The sequence below is a fragment of the Petaurus breviceps genome, unplaced genomic scaffold (assembly GCF_028583685.1).
Source record: "Petaurus breviceps papuanus isolate PSGF00001 unplaced genomic scaffold, PetGlider_PUasm1.0 76, whole genome shotgun sequence".
Lineage (NCBI taxonomy): Eukaryota > Metazoa > Chordata > Mammalia > Diprotodontia > Petauridae > Petaurus > Petaurus breviceps.
Window position 1 is genome coordinate 57,873,692 of NW_027186473.1, and position 15,200 is coordinate 57,888,891.

The window sequence follows — 15,200 nt, forward strand, 5'->3', positions numbered from 1 at the left end:
GGGGGGGGGGGGGGGGGGGGGGGGAGAAGGGACAGAGTTAATGCTCTGAGACTGGGCAGGGGGAATGGAGTGTGATTTTACAAACTGGTTTTAAAAATTCATGTTACAAAGTTTTACAGACTGATGTTACAAATATAGATCCCAAGCACCCCATCAGAGCTAGTGGAGAAGAGAGGAGATTGCAGAGGAGGGGATAATTGGTGAAGCAAGGACTTGACAAATGGAAAAGAGTGGAGTTTGTGATGAGATGGATCGATGAGCCTTAGAAAACAGGCAACAGGAGGGTAAGAAAGGCAAGATCAGTAAAGCTACATTGTGTCCTTTGGAAACAGCTTGTTGCTATTACTTTCTTACAAAAAGTTACTTGCTTTTAAGTAGTTTTCCTCATCCTCAAAAGGGTGGGAAGAATTGCTAAGCTTCTCTGTCCTCTAGAGCTGCTGGTATCTGGTTACATTATCTTGGCTCTCACATATATGTAAATAATGCCCATGTTGAAATATTTACTAGCAAAATATTACTACAAAGACAAAATCGCAGCAAAAATAGAGACCACTTATTTGTTTGTTATTTGGTATTAATGCCATCTTGATTTGTTTTCTTCTTTAGGAGTCTACCATGGCTCAAGAATCTCCCAAAAATTCAGCAGCAGAAATTCCAGTGACCAGCAATGGAGAAGTGGAAGATTCACACGGGCATGGCTTTAGCAGGGTATGACATATTTTTTGGTTTTAAAGCAAAGAATCACTAAATCATTGTTATTCCTTAAATGTTAAGGTAAAGATAACAGACAAAAGTTAGCATAAGGATACTTTTTGGGGAAGGAATATTTCCATGTATTAAATATTAATGTGATGGGATGCTGTAATGCCATGCACGAGCAGCTTTCCAGAAGAATGCTACTGTCAGCAGCTTTTAAGGTTCTGATTACACAGTGTAGTGAACACTGTATGTATTCCATAATAAATCAAAGCAAAACAACTTATCACAGAAAATCACTGTATAGTATTCACAACAGCTTATCATTAAAATGGCCACATAGTTTTCACCAAAGTGGTAATAATATTTAGAACAAAGAACAATCATCTCAAAGTACAGTAGTCAAAGTCTTCCACTCATGGGGCACACTAAATTAACTCAATCAGTCACTAATTCAACAATGATTACTAAGTATCATTAATCACTAAGTATAATCATTAGAGAATACACAAACCCTCCACCCCTTAGGTCATTAGTAAACTGTAATTCCATAATTACTCAGTACCTAAGGAGAGGTCTTTTCATCTTGACTTGGGGCCAGTTCTCAGATTCCCTGTATCCCCTTCTGTGGTCCCAGATTCTTCCAGGGTTTACCAGACTGTTACCTGGGTTCAGTGGCAGACAGCTCCCAGTTCCTTGTCCAGCTCTCTGGGTAGGTCCTGCTCCACAAAGAAGTTCACAGGGTCCAGTCCATCTCAGATCCTTCACAATTTCTGCTACCAGAAATTCAAGGCTCTGGAATATTTAGATACATGGCTGGTTACCCACCACCACATACATGCTTCTTTTTGCTAAAAAATTTAGCTCATTTAGGAAATCCTTACAAAAATGTAGACGACTTAAAACAGCATTTTCTTTCATTCTTAAGTTAGTTATGTATAACCATCCATGATATCCATATCCATAATAAAGCTAGGTCTTCAGTTAAGTGTTTTCTAAGTATATAGTTTTCCATAGCATCCAAAAATCAATTAGTGGGAATTGAACCTTGAAAATTTTTATTGTTTAAAAGTTTGAGGGTTGTTTTTTTTTTTTTTTTTTTTTTTTGGCTTTTGCTTTTTGGAGGTAGAGGAAGGGCAGTGGGGTTAAGTGACTTGCCCAAGGTCACATAGCTAGTAAAGTGTGTCAAGTGTCTGAGGCTGGATTTGAACTTAGGTCCTCCTGACTCCAAGGCCAGTGCTTCATTCACTGTGCCACCTAGCCACCCCTGTTTAAAAGTTTTAAGGATTGATTCCACTTGTTTGAAGTAAAAATCTGTCACTTTGTCCATTTAAAAGAAGATGAATTTCCTGATGTATAATTTAATTGAATAATATTGAAAAAAAAATCCACCTGAACCTGAAACTTTAAACTTGAAGCATCTTTATTGTAGCATATTCTTAACATGGGATTTCAGCTCTCTCAGTCAACATAGAATGTCTTACAGATGAAGAGAACTCTTAAAAATCTGAACACATATGGTGTTTTCACTCTGGGTTTCATTCATTCTTATGTTTGACAATGTGAACACTCACATTGTCACAAATAAAAAGAATTTGGTGTATAAATGATAATACTTCATTTTAAAAAAATAAGGTTCAAAATTTGCCATGTATAGAGTTAAGAGATGAATTGTTATTGGTTAGCTTTTAGGCAGGATTGAAAAAGTAAAAGATAAAAGAACTTTTTGGTAAGATGTAGAATTGTTTGGGACCTTAAGAATATCCAGTTCAGCCCACTCTTTTTAGGGCTGACAGAACTGTGACCTACATGAGTAAAGTGACTTGTCCCAGGTCACACAGGTAGTAATTGGCAGAGCTGAGATTTTAGCATTCTCTCTACTATATGATGATAGCAAGAATTTTAGCTGGTTATAGAACATTTTTTTTTTAATTAAGTAGATAATAAAGAATGCTTTTTTTTTTTATTCATGAAGAATGCTGTACCAGAGAAATGAAAACCAATAAATGCACTTCTTGAGAACTTACTGGTGTTTTCATATCTTGCTGTCCTTTGGATTTTTATCCTAAATTGTCTCCCTAAAATCCTACCAGAGGAAAAAAAATGCATTCTTCATATTCATTATCCCCAAAATGGATATGAACTTTATGGCATGATGTGTCTAGAAGGGTGCTTGACCACAATAAGCCAGTCAGTCTCTTCTCTTCACCCTCTTAAATAAAAAGAATTCTAATCCCCAAACTTCTGTTTCTAATGCTGCCCTCCTGTTGTAAACAAATACATCACACAGACCTCTTATCCTTTCAGTAAACCAGAAGTCTGGAATCCTTTATTTAAAATGCAGAGTTTTAAAGGACAGTTGTCTATAGAGAGCAATCAGTGGAACAGATTAGGGCATACCATATAGAGAAGGAAATGAAACTATTCAATAAATCCCCAAACCCCAGTTACAGAGGTAAGAACTCAACTTTTGACAAAAACTGTAAGGAAAATTTGACAACAGTTTAACCCAAATTAGGTTTAGATGAATACCTCACAAGATGTATATACCCAGAGAAGCTCCAAATGTATCCATGACAAATATAAAAGGTCATATCATGAATAAGTTTGAGCACAAGGAAGAAATTATCTTTCAGATCTATGGATGGAGAAAGTTTATGACCAAACAGAGCATAGAGAGATTCACAAAAGATTAAAAATAGACAAGATTTATTGCATAAAATTTGCAAGTTTTTGCACAAATATAATACAGCCAAGATTGGAAGGGAAACAATCAATGGGGAGAAAACCCTACAGTAAATTTCTCTGATAAATATCTTGTTTCCAAGATAGCTAAGAAAAGGATTCAAATTTGTAAAACTAAGAGCCGTTATTCAGTTGATAAATAGTCAAAGGATGTGAACAGGAAAAAAATTAATATATTAATAACCTTATGAAAAAATTCTCCAAAATCATTAACAATTAGGAAAATGTAAATTAAAGCAGTGCAGTACCTCTCACCCATCAGATTGGCAGAGTTGACAAATTGACAAATATTTGGTGGACAGGCACATTGATGTGCTATTGGTGGTACTGTAAATTAGTATAGCCATTCTGGAAAGCAGTTTGGTACTATGCCCCAGTTTTTAAACTCTGCATTCCCCTTTGGTCCAGTGATGCTGCTGCTAAGCCTTTGCCCCAGAGAGATCAAAGAAAGAGGAAATGAACATATATATGAAATATTTTAGCAGCTCTTTTTGTGGAGGCAAAGGATTAGAAACTGAGGGGGTACCCAGCATTTGGGGAATGACTGAATAAGTCATGGTATATGAATGTGATGGAATACTCTTATGCTATAAGAAATGATGAAGTGAATGGCTTCAGAGAAACCTAGGAAGATTTGTGTGAATGGATGTAATGTGAAGTGAGCAGAACCAAAACTATTTCTACAATAATAACAATATTGTAAAGGCAAAGAGCTTTGAAAGACTTGTTTGGTTGGGGGGGCGGGGGCATAGCTAATGTGGGGGTTTGTTTTGCTTGACTATACATATTTGTTACAAGGGCTTTTTTTTTAATGGGGAGGGGAGTGGGGAATGGAAGGGAGAGAAAATAAATCCTTATTAGTTTAAAAAATTAAAAATAAATTAACTTGTCTTTATCAATGTTTAGGCAGGCATTCAAAATGTTAAAATATGTTGCATAATGAATTCTTAAGGTGCACAAGATCCTGCCACCATAAATTTACAAAATCTTCCTTTGTATCTTTAATAACAGTAAGTGGGAGAGTAATTATGACCCTATATGACAAAACTTTTATATTACTTTTTTACTTTGGTCCAAATTCATTGAGGAAGTACAGTTATTAAAATTATATTGCATAATGTGGTCATAGGCAGTGAAGACCACTAAGTCAAAGTTGTTGTCAACAAAAGAATTTAAAGATATTTTTTTAACCAGATCTGCAGAAACACTTGAATAGTTTATTTTTCACCAATTTTCCCCTTCTTTAAACTCATTAGTATCTGAACAGTGTCTTTTACTAATTTTATGTGGAGTGCTTTGACAGTGTTGCAGACTCAAGGGATTACTAGGTTTGGTCATAACTTGGCTGCCCAGTAGAGGCTGCTGTGACCTAAGCTGTGGAATTGGAAAGAGCACTTTTTAGGTGGTAACTGTAACTGCTTGATTTCTTGGCTTCATTAATGGTTTGCTTTTTTAACCTACTCATTGGGATCTTTGTGATACTCTTGTATTTATATTCTGAGGCTCTCAAATATGTAGTGTGGAGGTTGTAATGAAGAGTATTCAAATAAAAAAAATATTTTGTCATTGAATGACAAAAATTGGCCATCTTTTCACCTCTAGGTTTGATTCCTCTTTTAGATAGGTGTAGGATAGCTTGTGATGGAGCAGTTTTGAGTGATGTTAGCATTGATCTGCTATCACTGGAAAACAGAATGTTACATTTTTCTGTCTTTCTTGTCACAGCCCATGGATAGGGCTGCCATCTCCTCACCAGCAATACGCCTGCCCTCAAATACTTTTGAAGCCTGAAAGAGTAAAAAAGTTCATCTTGTACTGCCGAAGATAAACTAAACTGGCATACATCAGGAGCCATTGACACCAGTGTGAGAAGATGATTGAAGGGCCATATCTTTGGACTAAATACTGTTTATTAAAACCATAATAAGACAAATTACATGCTACTCAGGGGAGTAAGGAAATCTTTGGCACAATATCACAGACCTAGAAGTGCACCTGAAGTGCAGGAAATCTTCACTGTGCTGAGATTGCCCACAGTATTCCCTCTTAAGAATTAATTAGTAGAGAGGATTGCCTCCAGCCATCAATACCATCAACCCAAATTCTTGCCTGAGTGAAGAAAATGAGCAAACATTTTTGTGTTACATAAAACCTCAAACTGCAATAAAATAAAAAGTCTTCTTTTCCAATCAGTGGCTAAATGGGATAAATTCCACCCTCCTTCTCCTCAGACGTTTTTTAAAAGCTTAGAAATCTTTAAGAAAAACTGTATAATACTTTTTGACCTTATAGCATGTATCCAGAATAAATGCTATTATCATGTCTGCCACAAGTGTCAGGACTTTACTTTGTAAGTGATTCTTATAGTACCACCTTTCCCTTACTTCAGCCTCTCCCCACGCCTATTACCATGCTTTGCATGTAATGGTTCAGTATTTGTGTATTGGTGTCAATATTAGTGAGTTTATTAGTTAATTATATCTTCAGCAGTTTTAAGGATTGAAAAAATAAAAGGATAGGGAAATGATACTTTGAGCTTTGTTAAATTTAAGTTGCAAGCAGGGTTTTTCCATCTTCCAAGTACTGGCCTTTTGAGGGAATGCTTTTCAGATAAACTATTAAATAATTTAAAAGTCTATGTCTCTTAAACATATTAAATTATATTAAAATTATGTGTCAGGCCCCCTGTTGATAAAAGACCTGAACTAGAGCGGTAGCTGTGAGAAATGAAAGATGGGACAAGATGCTAGAATTCGTTAGGTTCAGTAAGATTTGACAACTGATTTGATATAGAGGGAAAGGGAAGAGTAAAAGGTGTTGATAATAATTTACATAATACTTAATAAATGATGTAGCACTTTAAGGTTTATAAAAGCTTTATATGCATTTTTAAAATTTGAATCTTACAACTCTTTCATGTAGAGACTACAGGTATTAGTCCCATTTTACAGATAAAGAAATTGAGACTGGGGAGGTTAAGTAAATTACTCATAATCACACAGCTGTTATGTGTCAGAGGTAGGGGTTTAAATTCCACGTCTGGAATTCTACCTGCTATAAGCTCCTTGAGAATAGAAATTGCTTCGTTCTTTGTATTTGTGTCCCTCATGCCTAGCACAATTTCTGGCACGTAGTAAGCACTTAAGAAATATTTTTTGATTGATTTATTATACCAAACTGCTTCCCAAGGCTGGTTCCAGCAAAATCTGGTAGGATGGAGATGCTCTCAACAGAAATAGGAAAGTCTGAAGAAGTAAAAGGGTTGGAGAGATCTAATTAGTTGTAGTTTGGACTTGTGTTTGAGATGCCAATACCGCAAGAGTTCTTAAACAATTTTGTATCATGTACTCCATTGGCAATCTGAAGCCTATGAACCCCTTCTCAAATTCTTATAAAATTCATTTTTAAAAAATAGAGGATTACAAAGTAAAATAATTATATTAAAATAGTTATTAAAATATTTTTTAAAATAAACTCATACAAAAACTGGGGCAGAGTCAAGATGGTGAAGTAGAAGCAGGACCTCCTAGCAGTTCCGGCTTCCACCTTCCCCAATCAGTGTGAAAAAGGGACTCTGACAAAGTTTGAAGCTGCAGAACCCACAAAATGACACAGAGAAGCTAACCTTCTGCCGAGGACAGCTCGGCAGGCCAGCAGGAATAGGCCAGTGCAGCACTCTGGGAGCCGAGCCCAGGCCCAGGTGAGCTGGAGGTTGACCAGCCACCGGCCAGAGGGAATCCAGATCACCAGCAGCTGTGGCAATCCAGAATTATCAACACATAGATGTGAAGGACAAAGTGAGAGGTCAGTACAGTCTGGATTGGATACAGCAGAGTGTAGGGGGACCAAGCAGCAATCTGAGGGGTAATCGCTCTTGCTTTAACCTGCTTGGATCTGGATTGCAGTCTAGGGTAGAGGTCCTGGGTGTGTGTCCAGCTTGCCAGAGCGTGTGAAGGCCTCAGAGAGGGCACCCATATAATACCTCCGGCAGCTGAGAAACCCCAGCGTTTGGGACGAAAGCGCCCCTGTCTGGTGGCAGAGTCCCACTGTGGCAAAAAGCGCAGGGGTCAAGTGACTGAGGGGCAACATGACCAGGCAAAGGAAGCAAAGCAAACAGAAGATTCCAACATTAGATTCCTATTTGGGGGACAAAAAGGAGCAAAGCATAGAACAGGAGGAAGACAGTGAAGTTAGAACTCCTGCACCAAAAGCTTCAAAGGAAAATACGAGCTGGTTACAGGCCATAGAGGACCTTAAGAAGCAGATAAGAGAAGTGTAGGAAAAATTAGGAAGAGAAATGAGAACAATGCAAGAAAATTATGAAATGAGTGTCAACAGCCTGACTGAGGAAAGTACCACCTTAAAAAATAGACTAACTCAAATGGCAAAAGAGGCTCAAAAAGGCAATAAGGAGAAGAATTCCTTAAAAAGCCAAATTTGCCAGATGGAAAAAGAATCTCAAAAGCTCACTGAGGAGAATCATTGCTTCAGAATTAGATTGGAGCAAATAGAAGCTAATGATTTTATGAGAAATCAAGATGCTGTAAAACAGATGCAAACAAATGAAAGAATAGAAGGCAATGTGAAATATCTCATGGGAAAAACCATTGACCTGGAAAATAGGTCCAGGAGAGATAAGTTAAAAATTATTGGACTACCTGAAAGCTATGATCAAAGAAAGAACTTAGAAATCATCCTCCAGGAAGTTCTCAAAGAAAACTGCCCTGCTGTTTTAGAACCAGAGGGCAAAATGGAGGTTGAAACAATCTACCAATCACCTCCTGAAAAAGATCCCAAAAAGAAAACACCTAGGAATATTATAGCCAAGTTCTGGAATTCCCAAATCAAAGTGACAATATTACAAGCAGCCTGGAAGAAACAATTTTAATATTGTGGAAACACAATCAGGATAACCCAGGATCTGGCAGCTTCTTCACTGAGGGATAGAAGGGCTTGGAATATGATATTCCGGAGGTCAAAGGAGCTGGGATTAAAACCAAGAGTCACCTACCCAGAAAAACTGAGTATCATGTTTCAGGGGAAAATATGGTCATTCAGTGGAATAGAGGACTTTCAAGCATTTTTGACAGAGTTGAATAGAAAATCTGACATTCAGATGCAAGAAGCAAGAGAAGCATGAGGAGGTAAACAGGGAAAAGAAATAAGGAACTTATCAAAGTTGAACTATTAACATTCCTACATGGAAAAACAATAATTGTAACTTATGAAACTTTTCTCAGTAGTTGAAGGGAATAGAAATATATATATATATATATCTATATATGAGGGTAGATGGGCATATGAATATATATGTGAATGTGTGTATATATGTTTACAGGTATACATAGATAGAGGGCACAGGACCAATTTAATAGGAAGGAATAATACTTAAAAGGTGAAATTAAGAGGTAAGAGAAGAATATAATGAGAGGAGATGGGGAGAGACAGAATGGGGTAAACTATCTCATATAGAAGAGGCGAGAGAAAATGGTTACAATTGAGGGGAAGAATAGGAAGGCAAAAGGGAATGGGTCAACCTTATTCTCATTGAATTTGGCTTGGGGAGGGAATGAAATACACACTAAATAGGGTATCTCACCCTTCAGGAGTGTAGGAGGGAAAGGGGATGAGAGGGGAGATGATGAAAGGGAGGGCAAGCTGGGGGAGGGAAGTTGGAAGCACCCACTTTTGAAAAGGGACGGGATCAAAGTAGAGAATAGAACAAGTTGGAAGTGGGATAGGAGGGAGGGAAATATAGTCAGTCTTTTACAATATATCTACTATGTTACTGTTTTGCATTAGCTACACATGTGCAACCTATACTGAACTGCTTATCTTCCCAGTCAGGGTGGGTGACAAGGGAGGAAGGGAATGAATATGGAATTCAGAGTTTTAAAATCAAATGTTTAAATATATATATATATATATATATATATATATATATATATATACATATGGTATTATTAATACTATTTTACATGTAATTGCGAAATATGCCCACTGGAAAAGTCGAAAGGGGTATGGGAGAAAATATGGGAGAGAGCAGATTGGAGGAAGGGATGTCCTGTGGGACTGCTATTTTGGGGCTGTGGGTAGGGGGCAAACGGGGAGAAAATTTGTAACTCAAGTAATTAATATTTTTAAATTGTTACTTTAAGAGTATGCTTCAAAATTTGGTGTTTGGAGAAGATATAGTCACTCCACCAACCACTTACTACATACATTGAGAAAGGAAAAGAAGAGGCCCAGTATAGAGCTTTGGGGGACATGTTGGCTTCCAAAGTGAGAGATGCATGATGATTTAGCGGAAGATTGAGAAGGAATAGCAAGAAGAAAATCAAGACGGCAGTGTCACAGTAACAAAGGAAGAAGAGAGTGTTCAGAAAGAGTGAGACTGACAGCATTAGAAGCTGCAAAGAGAGCAAACAGAAGTAAGGCTGAGAAAAGACACTTGTATATATTGGAGATCATCATTGACATTTAGAGAGCAGTTTATCCCATAGTGGTGTCAGAAGCCAGATTGTAAGAGGGTGAGAATCTCATCATTTTCCTTAACCTTTTAAATTATAGTACTGAATTGCTGACAGTGCTCTGCATGTTTCCAATTATGTGTACTCTCCAGTATATTTGGTAAGTGCCCTATGTCATATGGTGTTTGGGTATGTGCCCAGTTCAGAACATCTTTTAGATGGGGCAAAGTATGCTTTTTAAAGTCTGTTAACATGGTAAGTTCTTCCACCAAAGTCCTATTCTGGTTTGTGGCTTGGAGGTGACTCTGGGTTCTTGAAGGCTATACCAGTGGAGCACAAATTCTTTCCAAGTTGCAAAAGGCCTTGCAAAGAACAGGCCTTAAAGATATAGACCTGTTGTCTGAAAACTACACTAGCATAGTTAAAGAAAGTTTATCACTAATTTAGCTACAGTGTGATCACTTTTATTTATTTTGCCAAAAGAGACCCTTTCCTAAGATATCTGTGCCAAAATATTTTAGTTTTATGTAATCAAAATTGACTCTTTTATCTTCAGTGAATCTATTAAGATGGGTTGCAGTCTGCCTTGGTAGAAGGATTGCTCACCTGAGTGAAATCCTGGATCTTTGGGATATTTAAGTAATATGCTAGCTTATTCTGCACAGTCTAGCTTTATTGTGTCCTTGTTTCATGAATGTTACTCTGGGTTCTTGAAGAAAGAAAATGCTTGTGGAACACAAACTCTCTCTGGTTTTAGTATTCTAGAAAGATTTTGAGTATAGTTCCAGCGACAGACTATATCTGCTATATGGAGATTAGCCTGGCTGAATATGGGGAGACTCACCCCCTGTAGGTGGTAATGTGTCTTTGGTTAAGACAAACTCATGAACCAGAGAGAAATAGAAAATGGCCTTGGTCTTGTATTATTCCCTTACGATTCTATAAATAACAGTGCCAGAGTGACAGAATTTGTATATAGTAACTTGGCACTTTAGAAGCTAGGCCCTGGAACAGTGACTGAGTGGACCTAATACAGGAATGAAATTATATGTGTGTCCATTACTAATATTGTCATTGAAAAACAGGAAAAATTAATGAAAGACAAGCCATAAACATAGGCTATCATCATTTTCTAAGGAAGTTTAAATAATCCAAATCATTTACCATGACAAGGAGACCAAAAGGACCTTTGAAAACTCTATAAACAGATGATCTTCTTGGGGTAGAGAGGAGTTAAGCAACCAAGTACAGCCTTGGATTCGAAGATAAATTTGTTTATAAAATCTTAGCAGGGGTAATGGTAAAGATTAAAAATGTCATTGCCTCATGACATGCCAAGAAGTAGTTTACATAAAGTTTGTTGGTGAGAGATCTAATTAAGCCAGCTAATCCTGAGATTATGTAAGATTGAAACTGGGAGGAAGATAGCTCAGAAATGAAAAATAGAAGAAATCTGTAAAAGATTTCCGTAGCAAAATCTTTTCTCAATCAGTTACAGTAGAACCATCACATTTTTACTGTTATGAAAGAGAGGGAGAAAAGCTAGACTGGACCACATAATGCCCAGAAGAGGTCTGTGCTGGAAGCAATTCTATTCTGAGGGCATTGAGGAACCAAATCTTAAAATAATCTGAAAGGAGGGAAACACTTGAAAAGAAAAATCAAAATCTTCAAATTATTGTTTTCAAAGACTATCCGGAAACTGGCAACTACTAATCTGTCTCTTAATTTTTTTTCTTTTTTTTTCAAATGCTTTATTAACTTATGATTTACATCATTCATTTCCGCCAGATTTTGAGTTACAAATTTTCTTCCCATTTTTCCCCTACCCACTGTCCCAAAATAGCAGTTCCACAGGATATCCCCTCCTGCAATCTGCTCTCTCCCATATTTTCTCCCATACCCCTTTTGACTTTTCCAGTGGATCTCCACGCCCCAGTGCCTGTATATCTTAATTCCCAATTACATGTAAAATAGTATTAATAATAAATAGTATGTATATATATATATATGTATTTGAGTATTTGATTTTAAAACTTTGAATTCCAGATTCATTCCTCCCTTGTCACCCACCCTGACTGGGAAGATAAGCAGTTCAGTATAGGTTGTACATGTGTGGCTAATGCAAAACAATAACATAGTAGATATATTGTAAAAGACTAACTATAGTTCCCTCCTATCCCACCTCCCACTTGTTCTATTCTCTACTTTGATCCTGTCCCTTTTCAAAAGAGAGTGTTTCCAACTTCCCTCCCCCCAGCCTGCCCTCCCTTCCATCATCCCCCCTCTCATCCCCTTTCCCCCCTACTCTCCTGAAGGGTGAGATACCCTATTTAGTGTGTATTTCATTCCCTCCTCAAGCCAAATTCAATGGGAATAAGGTTGACCCATTCCCTTTTGCCTTCCTATTCTTCCCCTCCATTGTAACCATTTTCCCTTGCCTCTTCTATATGAGATAGTTTACCCCATTCTGTCTCTCTCCATCTCCTCTCATTATATTCCTCTCTCACCTCTTAATTTCACCTTTTAAGTATCATCCCTTCCTATTAAATTGGTCCTGTGCCCTCTCTCTATGTATACCTGTAAACATATATACACACATTCACATATGTATTCATATGCCCATCTACCCTCATATATAGACATATATATATATATATATTTCTATTCCCTTCAACTACTGAGAAAAGATTCATAAGTTACAATTATTGTTTTTCCATGTAGGAATGTTAATAGTTCAACTTTGAAAAGTTCCTTATGATTTCTTTTCCCTGTTTACCTCCTCATGCTTCTCTTGCTTCTTGTATCTGAATGTCAGATTTTCTATTCAACTCTGTTTTTTCCATCAAGAATGCTTGAAAGTCCTCTATTCCACTGAATGACCATATTTTCCCCTGAAACATGATACTCAGTTTTTCTGGGTAGGTGACTCTTGTTTTTAATCCCAGCTCCTTTGACCTCCGGAATATCATATTCCAAGCCCTTCTGTCCCTCAGTGAAGAAGCTGCCAGATCCTGGGTTATCCTGATTGTCTTTCCACAATATTCAGATTGTTTATTCCTGGCTGCTTGTAATATTTTCTCCTTGATCTGGGAACTCCAGAACCTGGCTATAATATTCCTAGGAGTTTTCTTTTTGGAATGTTTTTCAGGAGGTGATCGGTGGATTGTTTCAACCTCTATTTTTCCCTCTGGTTCTAAAACATCAGGGCAGTTTTCTTTGAGAACTTCCTGGAGGATGATTTCTAGGTTCTTACTTTGATCATGGCTTTCAGGTAGTCCAATAATTTTTAAATTATCTCTCCTGGATCTATTTCCCAGGTCAATGGTTTTTCCCATGAGATATTTTACATTGCCTTCTATTCTTTCATTTGTTTGGATCTGTTTAACAGCATCTTGATTTCTCATAAAGTCATTAGCTTCCATTTGCTCCAATCTAATTCTGAAGCAATGATTCTCCTCAGTGAGCTTTTGAGATTCTTTTTCCATCTGGCAAATTTGGCTTTTTTAGGCATTCTTCTTTTCATTGCCTTTTTGAGCCTCTTTTGCCATTTGAATTAGTCTATTTTCCAAGGTGTTATTTTCCTCAGTCTGTCTGTTGAGTCTCATTTCATAATTTTCTTGCATCATTCTCAATCCTCTTGCAAATTTTCCCTCCACTCTCTATGAAGTACTTGTAGTAACCCCAAGCTTTTCTCTGAAACAGAGGCTCGCTGACAATCATTATTCTTCTAGTGATACTACATGTTTGTGAGGAATTAAGGTTGAATGTCACCAAAAGGCAATAAAAAAGTATGTGGTCAGTGTGAGTATGCAGTATGTTATGAACGCAGAATTGTACAAGAATGACGTATAACTACAGATGTGTATAACCAGAAAGAGATTGTTTGAGACACAGCTGATTGCCAACACATCTGCTCTGTTCACATTTATGCAATATCAAGAAGTCTAGAAGAAGGGCCTCCAGGTGTTAGATGAAGCCCCTATGAGGGATTTATCGAGGACATAAACCAGTCACATGGAATGAAAAGGTATGGAGGGACCTCTTTCTGAACCAGCTGTAATCTGAATCATTAGAGATTGTAACATTAGTGAAGTCAGAGATGGATCAGACTGTGCTGTCATGAACTTAAAATTGAGCAAACTTCTCTACCATGTATCTTAGTTAAGTGGAAATTATTTTGGTTGTGAATGGTCAAACTCTAAATAGACAGCTTTATGGCCAATAACATGAACATTTTATGTCCCTCAAACAAATGATGGTAATAAAATTTATTTAGAATTAATCCCCAAAGTCATCATGTTGTGGATTAACTTGATTAATCTGGAAAATGATGTATTAAAAAGTTGAAATACTTCACAAACATTAAAACAAACTGAATGGAAATTGAATTGAGTTAAAGGGTCAGAATTAGGAAGAGACCTAATTTTACCTTCTGATTTCACAAACAGAACATCGATGCTAAGTGACTTGCTTAAGATTACATAATGGTGGGAGCAGAATTGGAACCCCAGTCTTCTGGATCTGCTTCTAGCATATTTTTGTCTTTGATCTCTGCTGCACAAATTTTGTTCGAGTTTGCCAGAAGGTCATTGAGCTAGTCTGAATCTTCGAAAATTGCATATTGATGGCAAAAAAAAAGGTTTATCTTCCATTCTTATCTCTGAAGGCCCCAAATTTGTTTTAGTAACCTCAAAAATTAATACAGTGGTAGATATTCTAAGTGCCTGGCCTACTCCTGAGCTGAGTTTATCACCCTAAAGCCTTTAAAGAAGACACACGTGTGTTGTATTCATTGCCTGATCAATCATGGATTATCACTCTTTTTGCATTGCATTTGGATGCCATACTACTGTCAGAAAGGTGCTTCTGTTAAGGATCTAAAGTGATCCATGTGTACCATATCAAGATAGGAGAGACCCACTCTCAGAGCTGAAGCTACCTAGAACTAGTATTATTTTTATTTGATTTTTACTTTTGCTCTTTTTAAGAGTAGTGGTTTACTGAGCAACTAATGAATAGCAAATAACCTTTTTTAGTTTTGTTTTTATTGAATGAATTTCTTTAGATCATAAGTATAATGTTTGATAAATTATTAATCATTAATACTAGAGTCATCTATTTTCTAGGAGATGTATGTTTTGGGGAAAGTCACATTTTGACATTTCCATGTCTTTTTTTTAAACTTACTTAGTTGAGGATGTTCTATTATCTAGCAAACTGATTACCATAATATGTAAAAGAGCTGCAGTATTTTTTTTTTTTTTTGCTTTTTGGAGGGGCAAAGGT

At 36.9% G+C, this 15,200-nt stretch overlaps 1 protein-coding gene across 9 annotated transcripts in view; it reads left to right on the forward strand.

The window, feature by feature from the left end:
- ARFIP1 (ARF interacting protein 1) overlaps positions 1-15,200 on the forward strand; it is a 156,127-nt gene that overhangs the window by 27,407 nt on the left and 113,520 nt on the right. For 8 of the 9 annotated variants that reach the window (XM_069105561.1, XM_069105552.1, XM_069105553.1 and 5 more), the window contains one exon: positions 607-708. In XM_069105561.1, coding sequence (XP_068961662.1) covers positions 607-708 — 102 coding nt within the window. Of the gene's footprint in view, positions 1-147; positions 285-606; positions 709-15,200 lie in introns of those variants that run through there. The other variant, XM_069105558.1, reaches the window with a different exon arrangement.